The following is a 14,633-nucleotide window of genomic DNA, read 5'->3' on the forward strand; positions in this document are numbered from 1 at the left end:
GCAATCACAATATACTAACACTCCAAATAGTGAAAACAATAATATATCAATAACTCAATGTTGCTCAAACGTTAATATCACCCAACACACGAAATAAACACGTAAAGCTTACTTTACTAAATTAGTCCTCATCCACGAATCCATATTGGTCCATATATAAAGCGCACCCGATTATAAGGCGCACTCTCAGTTTTTGGAAAGAGTGGAGGTTTTTAGGTGCGATTTATTGTGCGGAGAACCCTTACTAGAGAAACTTCCAAAGTAACCTACAAGTCAAGCGACATGTATCACAGTTTAAAACCACAAACAGATCTCTCAGGCCCAAATCTTGGCGTTATGTACAGAACGTGCTTAAAAAAACGGGACCGTTTTCAATCAATCGTCATCTGGAGTAGACATCAAATGTAGACATCATCAACGTTTATCAAAATTGTGGATCGTGTCTTATCTTATTCGTAACTGCATGCCTCGAATGTCATTTTGTGAGTTGGTCTGAGGCTCCCATCAGCCTGAATGGGCACGCTTGGCAGATGCGACTAAGGGTGTCCTGAAAGGAAACCTAACAAATACTTCCTAAACACAGTAATCCACAAAGCAAACGAGTCCTAAACAATAGGATCTTTCAGACGGCAAATTAAACAGTGAGTGGATTATGGCAACGGCAGTGGAAAAACCCAACGAATAATCCTTCACATATACCGTGTCTGTTCTGATTACCGCCGCTCGGCAAGCACATCTGCTCTTGATCCAATCGATTTGATTTAATTAAATTTGAAGGTGAGGATTTGCAAGACTGCAAGTGGGTAAATCTCTTCACACCTGGCTTACATCAAGACACAAAAGATGAGACAAATCCAAGACAGCGAAGAGAAATCCCTGCTTGTCACTGCTCAGGTGGGAGAACTGATTTTGTTTATTTAATTTGTAAAAACTCTAATTTGTTGGAAGAAGAAATGTGCACTACCACAGAGGAGCCCCCTTTCCAGAAATGCTAATTCTATTTAACTGTACTTTATTTCGTAGTCTGTTATCAGTGTCATGCCAATATTATGTCAAGCAGCAATATAACCTTTTTAAAATGGGCTGCAAACTTCCATTCCAAACTGCTATATGTGTCATGCCTGTTTTTTTTCGTTCTTAGCAGGATGCAACATACGTATATATTTCAACCAATTAGCATTCAAGCAACACTGTAAACAAGCCAAAATTACATTTTAAACAGGTGGCATACAACATTGACCAAAATAATAAGACATTTGGTAGCATTTGAAGGATCCAGTACCTTTGCTTTCTTTTAATTTTCTGAAAATAGTGTGCCTTAATCATGATTCACAAATCGTAATTATTTTTATTTGATATAATTATTACCTTGTGTAATGTACGATATAAAGTATTTTCGTTGTAGAAGAATACTACAAAAACGTGTTTGTTTGTGGGGGGGGGGGCTGGGCACTTGAGCAATGTGTGCTCATTTTGCATCCACTTGGTACACTGCCCATCATGAGATACTAATCAAATAACTGATGGAGCCGAATGTTCATGATGCTTACTACCGTAATTTTCGGACTATAAGTCGCACCTGAGTATAAATCGCACCAGCCATAAAATGCCCAAAAAAGTGAAAAAAAAACCATATATATGTATGTATATAAGTCGCTCCTGAGTATTAGTCGCCCCCCCACCCAAACTATGAAAAAAAAAACGCGACTTATAGTCCGAAAATTACTGTATATGAGCACATTCATAATTCGCCTCCGACAGCTTGCCCTGATGACATCGAATCGATGGCTAACGGAACTTTGGCTTTAACCTTGCTGCTGTGGGAATACTTTATGTTTTCTTGTTAATTCAACACAGGACAGTACAACTCCCCGGAGCCCACAGAGGGCTCTAAACTGATTATGGTAGAGGTGTAAGGTGGATTGATTAGATTCATGCAGGCCGTGTTCAAGATAGGATGTCTTTTCCATGTCTGGCAGCTCATTTGAGCGCTCCCACAACACACTCGTTGCACTACAAGGCTCACTGCCAATTTTTGTCTTGTCATTTTTGGCAGATTGTTGCATCTTTTGATCAATGTGTGTCGTGCAAGCTTTCCCAGTTCATATTAGTATATTAATAAAATGCAAAGCCTGCGTCGGGAAGCAGTGGCGGAACCAGTTCACGAACCATTTGCAACCACAAAGGAAAAAGACAATGGGTACAATGGGGTGGAAGTGGCGAAGGGTCTCTCCTGAAGTCCACTGTCATTATCCTGTTGGTTGACCAATGACTGACACAAAGCTTTCTAACACTAGCCAGTAAATTTTGCTCCAGCATGCGCTGATTCTCTTGAGATTTCATTGCACCTCGCATAGATACAAGATATCCTTTGTCAGATGCAAAAAGAAGCACTAGAACCTTAGCGACACGCCTCCGTATGTCCTTCTAAGCCGGGTTCCTTTTGATGAAACAAAACTGGAGCTTTTATGGAAGATGTTAACAGACCCAAAATGAAGCATAGAATGAAAATAATCCTCAAATAAGATCAGTTATGTTCCAGGGATGCTCTATCATTCAGTTACTTCTACTACTTGTGTTTTGCCATCTCATTAATCACAGCTTATTGTTTACTGTTGGTCAGGTAATAAAATGCCTTCTCCTTTATCACTGGAAATGCTGTGAAGACTAACATTGCTGGTACTTTTGGAATAAAAATTGCCCGCTACAACAAATGGTGTGAGGCACCAGAGATCACTCATTCACCCTCACTGCAGGAATTAATTCTGTTAGATGAAGTGTATAGCAGGCACAATCATAGTTTGTCTCAATGAACAAAAAGCCACTTTGCTTTCTTATCCTGTGGTGCTGACAAATGAGTTCATGCTTACTTTGAAAACAGTAAGTCTCTGAATGTGTATGATAAAGACTCATAGGCTTCCTAAACAAAGCAAAATGCTCAAGAAAGAAAGGTCGGCATTATTAAGGACAGACTTTATTGACTTGACTGAAACCAATACATTTTTGTTCCTGAAAATGAATTTCCTTCTTTAAAAGAAACTTGAAATAAAGTTTTTTTCAGATTATCAAATTACATTTGTGATTTGTTAACCTGTATGTCAGCCATCAGCCAGGTCATGATATTTAGATCCATACCCTCTAAAAAAAATTGAGCGGGATTAAATTTGTGAAAGTTTTATTTGTCTGTCTCAAGGTTTACTCTTAATTGCATCTGGACTTGGACATTTTGGACTCGGGTTTGACTCAGTCTTTAGTGACTCGAATCTGACTTGGACTCGACAAACGTGGACCTGACTACAGCCCTGCCTGGGACTGTGAGTCCGATGTGCTAAATTCTCCACTTTCCCAGCAACAGGACATTGTGTTATTCTATTCAGTAAACCCATTTTCTCTAAATCATAATGTGGGCAAATTTATTTTACGATTCATCTATTTCACTGCCATTTTATTTCATAATTAATTGAATAGATTGACACCAGACCTTTGATTGATTGTACTTTGAGGTGTGTGGTTTGGCTGAAGTAAAGATTAAAACATACCCACATATCTCTGGGTCTTCAATTATTGTGAGGAGAATTAAGACCAAGTAATAGTGCTGTCTGAAAGAAAGATGATCATGATTAGATTTCAACGTATGGCCTTTACATTCAAAGAGGGGAACCCAATATATTGCCTCCTGCGTCCGCCAAATGGTCTGGTTTCAAATGAAAATGCTGGTGACCGCCCTGCTCCAAGCCAGCCAGCCAGCATTCATCAACCTGCATCGTTTTTTCATTTGTCGATGCAGCAGCAGCTGCAACAAGATGAAATAACATCTGGCAGTGACTAACAAGTCCTACAAGCTATAATGACCATAATATGCATCTGCAGTATGTGGACTGGAGACTATCTGCAGATTGTATAGCAACATGACTGTTGCTGTGAATTTATTTCACTGGTCACATTATGAGGAAAAGTAGCATCAAGCCAAATTAAACTCTTACATCTGTCCACTCATTATAAAGACAAGCTGCTTTTCATTTGTGACCCGAAAAATCTAACGATGTTGAAAGTCGCAAAACTTTGCTTAGTTTTCATCAAATGTGAGGATGCTGCGTGAAATCATTCAACACCACAAATTTAATGTGTCATTTTAAAAACCGCCACGCAGATCTACACAAATAATTGCTGGAAAAAAATGGCACTAACATTAGCCAGCAAGCAAAAACGAAATCCGCGGCAGTCCAATACAGCAGGTACTCAACCAGAGATTTGCCAAGGACACCACAAAAGTCAAACCCCAACAAGATAATGCAGATGATTGCTCTTGATGATCAGCCTTTTTCCATAGTGACCGAGGATTTCGGCGGTTGATGGAGCACATGGAACCCCGTTATACCCTGCCAAGTCAGCGATACTTTTCGGACATTTCCCTTCCTTCTTTGTACAAAGTTGTGGTCACGCATCTCCACAAATTGTTGGACAATGTGACTGACATTTGCTTTACTATAGCTTCACAATCCAGATCTTTCTTTTTGCAGTTAATTGCAAGGTTAATTAGAGGGTGATTAGGTTGATAACCTTAAACAAAGAAACCATTGCATTATCTTCAGTTTAACTAAGTTCAGTAAATGCATACATATACCAGGAAGATATGAAGCATGAGCAACTAAGTAAATAAGCAACTTAAACATAAGCATATGTCAAACATAAACATCCACTTGAATACCTCAAATTGATTGAGCCACTCAAAAATCAGATAAACACAGCTTGCAGCTCAAACCAAACCTTTCAAACAAACCAAGCATAAACCAAATTTAGAACTATAGCATCCAAGTCATTTTCTTACCAGTTGCGTGTGACCAGGAACTGAGGAGTCTCTTTGGGTTTTATTTCTTTGCTTTCTTCTTTCACAAACATACTTTCCCTTGTTTGTACCGGCAATATGGCCATCCCTTGCAATTGACAAGAAGTTTGGTGAATTGTGATGTGGCTGTTTTTTCTCTGCCCCCTGCAGGTCTGGAGTGAATATTTTGACTGAATGATCTCTGCCTCTGTCAGTACCTGTGACACATACAAAGAATACATAACAGAAAACCAACAATGCAAGATAAACACTGAAAGAAATTGTGAGCATAAGAAACATTTAGAGATTACAACAACATGAAAAAACATGTGAAGACCCAAAAAACTCAACCCTTTGTGGAAGGATATGCTTTTGAAAGATATTTCATTAGGTTCTTGAATGTTACTTTAAAACTGCTTGTTCAGTTCATAAAGGTTTTATGATGCCTGTTTTGGGATGCTTGAATGACAGGTCTGGGACCGCTGTTGAGTGATGGAGTATCGTTTTCAGCTTAATGAACCCATACACAAAGTGCTGCTCCAGCTCCCAAACTCCAACAAACAACTCAATTAAAAAGGTTTCTCTTTGCGTGGGGACATTAAATAGGTATTCATCATAAAATATTTTTAATAACAACTTGCATAATTGCCATGTCCCTTTGGTTCAAAGTATTTTGTTCATGCACATTTCTGATTGGTCCAAAGTACAGAGAGCAACAACATTATTGCACATTTCAGTTTACCAAATGACCAAGAGTTCAAGTACAAACAGAAATAATTTTTAATTCATTTCTTAACAGTAATAAAAAAAAAAAACGCTCTCAAGGGTAATCTCCGTGTCCTCAATCATCATGAAAATGTAGCAGACGAAAGAAAACTTGAGGTCTAATCAATGGCCAAACATTTGTACAGCGTGTCCATTAAGTCTGGGTACAAAGAAGTTTAGTTTTTTTTTTACCTATTTTATTTTTCCTCCTCAAAATGAATAAGACCTTGTCTAAAGACGATTGAATCGATTTGGTACACTTAAGTGAACTATAAGGACAGTGTGTCCAACCTTAATGGATACCCAGTAACACTTTAATGATTAGATTAGTCATGTTTTTTTGTTGGAGGCATGTTATTTTGGCTTAACTACTGTGTGTGTAATAAATGATTAAATTATACTCAAATAGATTTTGTACATTGTTTTGTTGTCCACAACAAATATATATATATATATATATATATATATATATATATATATATATATATATATATATATATATATATATATATACTTTACTATACAATACTATACAATACTATACAATACTATACAATACTATACTATACTATACTATACTATACTATACTATACTATACTATACTATACTATACTATACTATACTATACTATACATATAGTATATATATAGTATATATATATCATATATCATAAGAAAAGACCAGTGCAGAGCTGAGACAGAGGATGGGAGTGGAGGCCATAGTGGATGTGGTGAGGAGAGGCAGACTGCGATGGTACGGACATGTAGTGAGGAAGGACGAGAACGACTGGGTGAAGAAAGTTATGTCGTATAACGTAGAGGGAACAAGACCCAGTGGCCGACCTAAAAAGACCTGGCAGATGACCGTGGCAGCCGACATGAAGGCACTCGGCATCAACCACGAGATGGCCATGGACCGTTCCCGGTGGAAGAAGCCCATATCGAGAACCCAGTCCAACCCAGCGGCGCCTGGAAAGCGGACTTTAAACGGATGATGATGATAATCATACTGTATATATGATATATATACATATGTATCTTACAGCTTTCATCACCATTTAATCGTAAAGAACTATACAAATGCGTTACAGCCACGTGTCTAGATTGATTGAGGAATTGACTTACCTGATCTGAAGTGATGGTTTCACAGGTGGTAACCGCCACTATGAAATGAATGCCACATTGACGTCTATTTCTCGGCCTTCTTTTATGGCCGCTATCCATTTACAATGTCTTGATTTTTGTTTTGGTAGTCTGTAGAGTGCTCGTCACTTCTTCTTGCAGTGGCACCCCTGTTGTCTGCCATTTTCAAAGTGTGGATTTTGCATTTACTCAAAGGAGAGACATGTTTTCTCTACTGCCAAAGCCAATTTGTTTACATTTGGTGTATCGCAACATCCATCATCGTCCGGAGCGCTATTATTTTTATTTCACTAATCACCATGCCGTGTGTGTGTTTCTTGGTTTGTTATTCTTGAGCCGCGAGGTATTTTCACCAAAGCATGTCACAGGCATTTTGTTGAGACCTAGCAGCTGTTTTAATTTCTGTTAAAAATTTGAATCTTTGAAAGTACAAACCCAATAAAATTCATATGAGCCTATGAGTTTTCCCTTCTCTCTCCCAATAGAAAATACTGATATTTTATTAAAAACATTGCAGAAAAATTTTATACATGTGTCCAGCCAGAAATAGTATTTCTATAATCACTTAAGGCAAAATAGCAAACTAATACTTTATAAGAAAGTATCAATTTTGAAATGTCTTCATCTTCAAAAGTTTTTTTCTTAAATAGATTTAGCAGTCGTCCCGTCTTCCCAGTGGTAGCATAACAGATGCAAAACAAAACTAACATTGAGTTCTTCTCTTTTCATTTTATAATAATAAATAGAATACTATTTACATTCATTCACTTGCTTTGTAACCCAAAATATATCACAAGCCTCACACAATACTTTACATATTGCTAGCATATGAGTAAAAGTTGAACTATGTAACATATATTCCAACATTTTTCCTTGACAACTAATAATGATACCGCTTTAAAAACAAACAAACAAATGGAATCATATATTTCTGGCCACAATGGAGAAGCAGACAGAAATAAATAATATAAATACAATTCAAAATCAACGCTGAAATAAAAAAAAACACCTAACAGCAGATTCGAGTAGTCCTCATTCTTAATCAGGAATTGAGATTAAAGTTCCTTGCAGACATCCTGCATTGGCAGATAAGAATTCCACACAAAAAAAATTACTTACTTATATGCTCACTTTCAAAGGCTGATTTTTTTCTTTCTTTTTTTTAGTCGGCTGGCTGTGCAGAAAAAAAAATAATGAAGAGGGAAAGATAACCTGTGCTTATATATACAATATTTACAGCTCAACAGAAAGCTCATAACAAAACAGCCAAACTAAAAATACCAATAGGACATTTCTTAAAAGTATTTATTTTCTTTTGACGTCAATACTTTCCTGTTGCCCAGTAATGAGTCTGAAACATTTAAATCAATACAAGGAGATCACAGAGGGTTTCTTTGTAAGTCCATTGTGGCAATGCATTAGTTAGCTTTTTTTTTTTTTTTTTTTATCAGATAAGTAGCAACTCAGTCATTTGCTGTCTTTGTTCTTCTCTTGATAAAGCTCCATGAAGCTTAGCTCCAAATCGTTATTACTACAGTGACATTCACAATTCATATTTTCTTTGTTAAAAAGACATCAATTTCTCCTATATATGCTTTGTCAAGAAGGCAGCGTAGCAAAATAACTTTTATCTGAAATGTTGGAGTCTGTGCTTCATGTAGTCCATCGCTTCCATTTGCCTTTGTCAAATCAGTTTGTGTGGGAATCCACTATGGTTCGATCCCAACAGAGCTATACCCGTGTGGTGGAGTGGCCATGTGGCAGGTTGGTACTATTCTGATTGCCCCCAAAAGTAGCGGTATTGAAGTTGTGCAGAGGCTGCATGCCAGCCAGTGAGTTAGGGATCATGGTGATGGTGCTCGGTGTCATCAGCGGTATGTCGTCGGGCGAACGGCGCAACGTGAGGCTGTAGTCGGGTGGGCAGGCGAGGCGCAGCGTGTCGTGGACCTGCATGGCCTCGCGCTGGTGCTCGTGCTCCAATTGCTGCTGCTTCATCTGCAGTGTCATCAACTCCTCACTCTGCAGGTGGGACACGTCGTTGGCGGCGGCGGGCGCATTGACCGGCGTGGAGTTATGCTGCGGGGTGGGGATGTGGCGGGTTGAATCAGCACGCCGCTTGTCTTTTTTGTAGTATAGCGCCGCGAAGGCTAGGATGTTCAAGAACAGGAGGGAGGCGCCTACAGCGATGGTGACGCTCAGCTCGGTGGAGTAGTCCCGCTTGGTCTCGATCAACACGGTCGACTCGTCAATGAGGTCGTCGCTTTTGCGCTGGTCCGTGGTGTGCTTGGTGTTGCCGGATGGCACCCCCGGGTGGCGAGTGGTAGAGGGCCAATTGTTTTTTCCCGGGAAGCGTTTGGTGTAAGGGTACGGCGTGGTGTCTTGCGGAGGTATTTTAGTGGTGGTTGACACGTACTGGAAGAATTCATTAATGTTGTGAAGATGAGGCACCAGCTCCAGCCAGAAGGCAACCTTGGTGGCACGGTAGTGGTCACGGACCCGAGGTTTGAGACCAATGTGAAGGTAGAGCTGGTCTTTGGGGTTATACTTTGTCCAGGCTACCTCCTCGAACCTGTTGGGCTTTGTGTGAATGAACTTTGTATCCTGTGGGACTGGTTGATTAGGGTCCCTGAAAAAGGAACAGGCAAGACGTAATGATGAATAATGGTACTTGACTCCTGGGCTATGATTTACATTTACCACTGTGGTAATAAAAATTGAAAGTGGTAAGACCGGTAGTGTAGTCAAAAATGATCAGAACGTAAAGAAGTCAAATTTATCTATGTAAAGCCTCAAAGGGCTTCTCAAATAGATTCTTATAAAACTGTGTCAACTCTATGTTCTAAATTTTTAGGGTAATATAATGAAGTCAGTGAGATTTTGAATCTTGTAGTCATCGACAATTGCAAGTGTCTGTAAAAATCTGCATTTTTATCACAGTTGTATGGAACCTTGAAAAGCTTTGGTGTTATTTCATAAGATACGTAAAAGGCTGCTCCAACCTCAAAACATCTTTGTCAAAGTAGTTACACATTAACATTAGATAAAGTATCACATGTGATGAAACTACAATATTTTGCCTGATAATTTGTTCCTGTATCTCATTGCAGGATGCAAAAAACTTCCTTTAAAGCCTGCGCCACAGGTTCTCAATGAGGGATGATGTTAGTGGCCAATTATCTCACTTCCTGGTTTTTATATGTTTGCAGCACAGGATAGTATGTTTCATTAAAAAAAGGAGTTTGGGGTTCACTCCAATGACGAGACTGCAGCATTTGCACAGAAGGAGTTGTAAAGATCAACATGCATTGTCTGAATTATGGAATGCCTTTAGTCATCGTGTTTCAAGATCGAACAAAGGGCTCTCGATCGGATGAATATACTTACGCTCTGAAATTTGGGTAAAATGGGGCCTAGCGCAGCATTAGCATTTTCGGAGTCCAGCAAGAGTTCACATTTTGCGCTTGAGTTGCTGCAGAATGATATTCATCGTGGAAGTGAAGTGGAACATCACCACGCTGAACATGCAGTTGGACCACTTCAGTTGTGGCTCATGCGTATATCAACTTCACAGAATGGGCCAGTAATATTTGAGCAGAAATAGTCTTAGTTTCCGAGCCAGCAGCGACAAGCCAGTGCATCATTCAAATGATCCGATCAAACTACCTATTGGTGCTTGAGATCAGAGTGGAGTGTGCCATAATACAGTGCCAGCTCTTCAAATGGTGAGTACATTAGGGAGCGTACACGCAAGGCTCCTAGCATGTGGCGGGATTCGACAACGCCTGTCATCACAGCCTTAACATATGCTCCGACAATATGCCGCTCCTCGGCAGATGAATTAACAAACATTAACACTACGCTAAGGGCCTTCTCTTCACTGTGCACTTAACTTTGAGCTTTCCTTACATACGGTGCCATTAAGCTTTCAATCCTGTCTGTTGTAATAACAGTGACATGACTGCCATCAACTAACAGTTTCATTGAATGGTGTATGATATGTTGTACGAATGTTGCCGGCGATCTTATAAATATGATATCATAAAATATTTACCCAGTTTTGGCAAAGTTAGTCCAGTAGGTCATGACGACTGCACTCAGCATCACATCGTTTTTGGAGAAATTGCAGTTAAAGAGATCCGTCGGGCCAATCATCGGGATCCCGAAGACATACGGTACTTCATCCCCGTGGGCTGAGTCGGCCCAGCTGGGTTTCATGTCGCTCTGACAGTGATGGTAGAAAGCATAAAAGTAGGTGGGGGAGCCATACTGGGCATGGAGATCAGCTGTAGCCACTGCTGGCGCCACCCACTGGTGGTCTGTGAACAGCGCCACCAGGGTCTTGCGCCGGTTCTCTGGATTCTCTTTGTCCGCCCAGTCGGTGTACATAAACTTGATTGTCTCGCGTAGGGTGTCCTTGCCCTCAGGGTAGCCATACAGATGGTCCACAAAGTCAGACACAGCAAAGTCAAAATCATTGGCGGAGACGCCATCCTCACTGTCCACGATGCCGTCGACAAACTTGAATCCCTCGCCTTGATTGACACCCAGCATAATGTCGTAGTTAAGGAACTCGCCCTGCTCCATGAGAATTTGGGGATCGTCGGGTATCACGTCGCCGTCAATCACGGGGCCGAAAGCAATGTGGTACTTTGCCGGCGTCACGTACTGCTCAATCAGCTCCTTGTAGTTCTTGTTCTGCAGGCACTCCACCAGGTCTAATGTGTCCAGCGCGTTACAGCCCACCTTCTCGGCAAGGACTCGTGTGTACTTAGCGGGCTGGTAGTTGACTGCCCAGCTCGAAAGCGCCGTGCCGCTCTGTATGATCGCCTTCTGGAACATATCTGAAAACGGCATCGAGAATCAGTGCAATTCACGCAGGTCACTCAATGCACATCGGAGTACGTTAATATGTCATGTTTAAAACACCACAGTGGCCTTTTCTACAGTGGCACTTCAAGTCTTTTGTTGTGCGCTGAATAAGATTTTACACTGGCTCTTTACCTAATGGGATGATGAATTGCCCAAGCTCACAAAGCAGTTTGCCCGTTTTCAATGCTTATATCTAAACCATACACCAAGACATCTTATTATAAAAAGTATCAATTCTCTTGACTCAACAAATATCACCATTATATATAGAATTGCTCATGAGGTGGGATGATAAGAGCGGCAGGTAAACGCTTACTCGTCGCATTCAATGAACGGTGCAGAACGGCAGACACTTGGTATAATTTGTTCTGTCAGATTAAAAAAAATGCGTTTGTACTATTGTAATGAATTAAGAGTTTCAAATGGAACTGAAAATGCATAGTCGTCGATGACATTGTGTCTCACCAGGCATGAAATTGAATCTATGGCAGAAATTGACTCTTAAAACGAAAGCTGTTTTCTGATAATGATCTTAAAACAAACATGGACTGTGAACACCAAATGTGATCCAAATCGAACTGACTGAGCACACATAAAATCTCGGCAACAGATAATACCGTGTAACTCCTGGGTGCAATGGAATATTAAAATGACTAAATCGTCACCGTAACACCACAACAATTCAGCCAATTTCTTAAATCTAACATGTTGGCTCAACTCTCACTGTTTCAGATTCAGTATTTGTATTTTTGCAGCACTATTTATACCCAGGCAGAAATGCTGACTTAACGAGGCCTACTTCAAAAGGACGTTTTGGCCTCACATTAGACACCTCCAAGCCCCCTCCCGTTCCCATCCCGCCTCCTAGGCCTGTTAAGCAACATCCAAGGTTTTGCTGCTGCCACTGTTAATTAAGATGTCGGCTATCGACCATATTTAGGTCCCTCTAGAGAATGAGGACTTATCAAAAGCAGTCATTTAGAACCTGTCAAACACACACTGGGAAGAATTGAAAGGAAGGACGCATTTGAGGGTGCTTTTAAGGAACATGGTCCATATATGGCCTGTGAATACTTTTTATGAGGTCAAACAAGACACCGTTTTAAATTACAATATTGTGCCGTGGTAGCTGCTAAACAACAGTATCGTCGTGTACTTTTCAGCACAATCCAGGGATTAGCATCCTGCAATTCTACTTATTACTTCAATCTTTGTCGTCTGGACTAATTTAAAAGAATGAGAAAGGACTGGGTAAAATATGATAGTTAATGAATCCCTGGGTTTAACCCACACCCCGTGCTGCTAAACTGGCACAAAAAAACAGTTTGATAACAACCTTTGAAATATGATGATGTCGTAATAATCCCCACGGCGGTCAGTTTTTTTTTTTTGTTTCATTTCCTTCAACTAGAGAAAATGAGAAGACCTCTTCATGGCTATTTGCAGCTTTAATGCAGTGTGATGACTTCATTCGAACTTCTAAAGGAGACTCCAGAGTTAAAATAAGTCCAGACACGAGCAAATGATGAAACATGTTCACATGTTGGCAGATCTTGTCAAAGCGTATGCAAGCGGAAAGACGTACCTTCTGAGTAATGGGAGAGGGTGAGCAGGCTGACGCATGAGGCCCCGGCACCGGAGCCGAAAATGGTCACTCGTTTTGGGTCTCCTTTGAAGGCCTGGATGTTTTCCTTGATCCACCGGAGAGCCTGAATTTGATCAAGCAAGCCATAGTTGCCCTTGGCCGCCTGGTCTCCAGTGCTCAGAAAGCCTGGAATAATGAATAAAAACAGGAGATAAGCAGAGGCCCGTTTTACAACTGGCACTTTCGCATGAATTTGTGAAGCGAATATTTCTACTTTATGGCTGAATGACAGGCCATAGTAAATCACATGGTTAGGATTCCATCTAAATTCCAATTTGTTACGGAAAATAGTCATGGCAAAAGCGTTATTGCAATTTATTTGTTTGCTGAGGTGTTTAGGGGTGTAATTCACCCAGCAACTTTGGATATGACTGGGAGGCTTAATCAATGACCTGAAAACAAAGATTTAAGGACAAATTCAATGAAGGGAATACTTGAATGTGCAACTTTTGTATAAGTAGCTCACTGCAAATGTGTCCAGGGGACAAAATGATGACAACGTGAGGTTGTCTAGCTTGCTGGCATGCTCAGCCACAATCTTTCACAACTGATAGACAAACTTGCCCAAAGTGATTAAAAAGGCTGCCCTGGCTTGAATATTGGCCCGAAGGCTTGGCTGGCAACGCCTGGCGACAAAAGTCTTTCCCCGTGAGCCTAACAAAACTACAGCGTCAATTAAAACTGAAAGGGTTACCAGGTTGGAAAGAAAGATGAGAATAGGCAGGAGAGACGTAGCCTGTGGCTGAATGACTGAGAGCAGCTTCAAGTTTGTCAACGAAAGGTTCAGGGATGATAGCAAATGGGCGGGTGAGAATAACATAGCCTCTGGCAGCCTTCTCTAGCCTGCGGTGCGACCACCAATCCTGACCGCGCTCACTCTTGTATTCCAACTCCACTCGCTTGAACCACTTGCTTTTTGTACCTTCTCAGCTTCTTCTCTCTCATCTCTTTGCAAAAGTGTTAAGACTTATGCCCACAAGGCACTTCTGGAAATGTGTAAGGATGCGAAAATCAGAAATAGACTGTGGCAACTGACGCATCGCCGCAGTCCAGTGAGGAGTTCTTTTTGCAAGCATCATCCCAAAACCTTACTTTTGGCTTGGTGGTCCAAATTATTTCTCAGTGTACATGTAGTTAAAACATCTTAATATCTATGCGCTTACTGCATGGCGAAGCGGGCACAATGGTAAGATCATACTCATTATAATAATAATAATAACAATAATTAAAATTGGGATATTTTCCATGAAAACTCATTTGGAGACAGTGTGCCAAAACAACAGGGGAGTGCTGCAGGAGCAAAATGGTAGGATAAATTATCTTGGTTATTATCACGCTTAAAAAGTTTCGGTATCATATCAATACGCGAAATAAAAAATGACACTA

General features: G+C 40.4%; 1 protein-coding gene across 2 annotated transcripts in view; it reads right to left on the bottom strand.

Annotated features, from left to right (window-relative positions):
- Positions 1-7,268: 7,268 nt before the first annotated feature.
- Positions 7,269-14,633, bottom strand: part of nlgn4xa (neuroligin 4 X-linked a) — a 47,461-nt gene continuing 40,096 nt past the window's right edge. For both annotated transcript variants that reach the window (XM_061272952.1, XM_061272951.1), the window contains exons 4-6: positions 13,188-13,373; positions 10,785-11,574; positions 7,269-9,359 (exon numbers count right to left, since the gene is read on the bottom strand). In XM_061272952.1, coding sequence (XP_061128936.1) covers positions 8,465-9,359; positions 10,785-11,574; positions 13,188-13,373 — 1,871 coding nt within the window. In that variant the 3' untranslated portion in view covers positions 7,269-8,464. The remainder of the gene's footprint in view (positions 9,360-10,784; positions 11,575-13,187; positions 13,374-14,633) is intronic.

This window comes from Syngnathus typhle, linkage group LG2 (assembly GCF_033458585.1).
Source record: "Syngnathus typhle isolate RoL2023-S1 ecotype Sweden linkage group LG2, RoL_Styp_1.0, whole genome shotgun sequence".
Classification (NCBI taxonomy): domain Eukaryota; kingdom Metazoa; phylum Chordata; class Actinopteri; order Syngnathiformes; family Syngnathidae; genus Syngnathus; species Syngnathus typhle.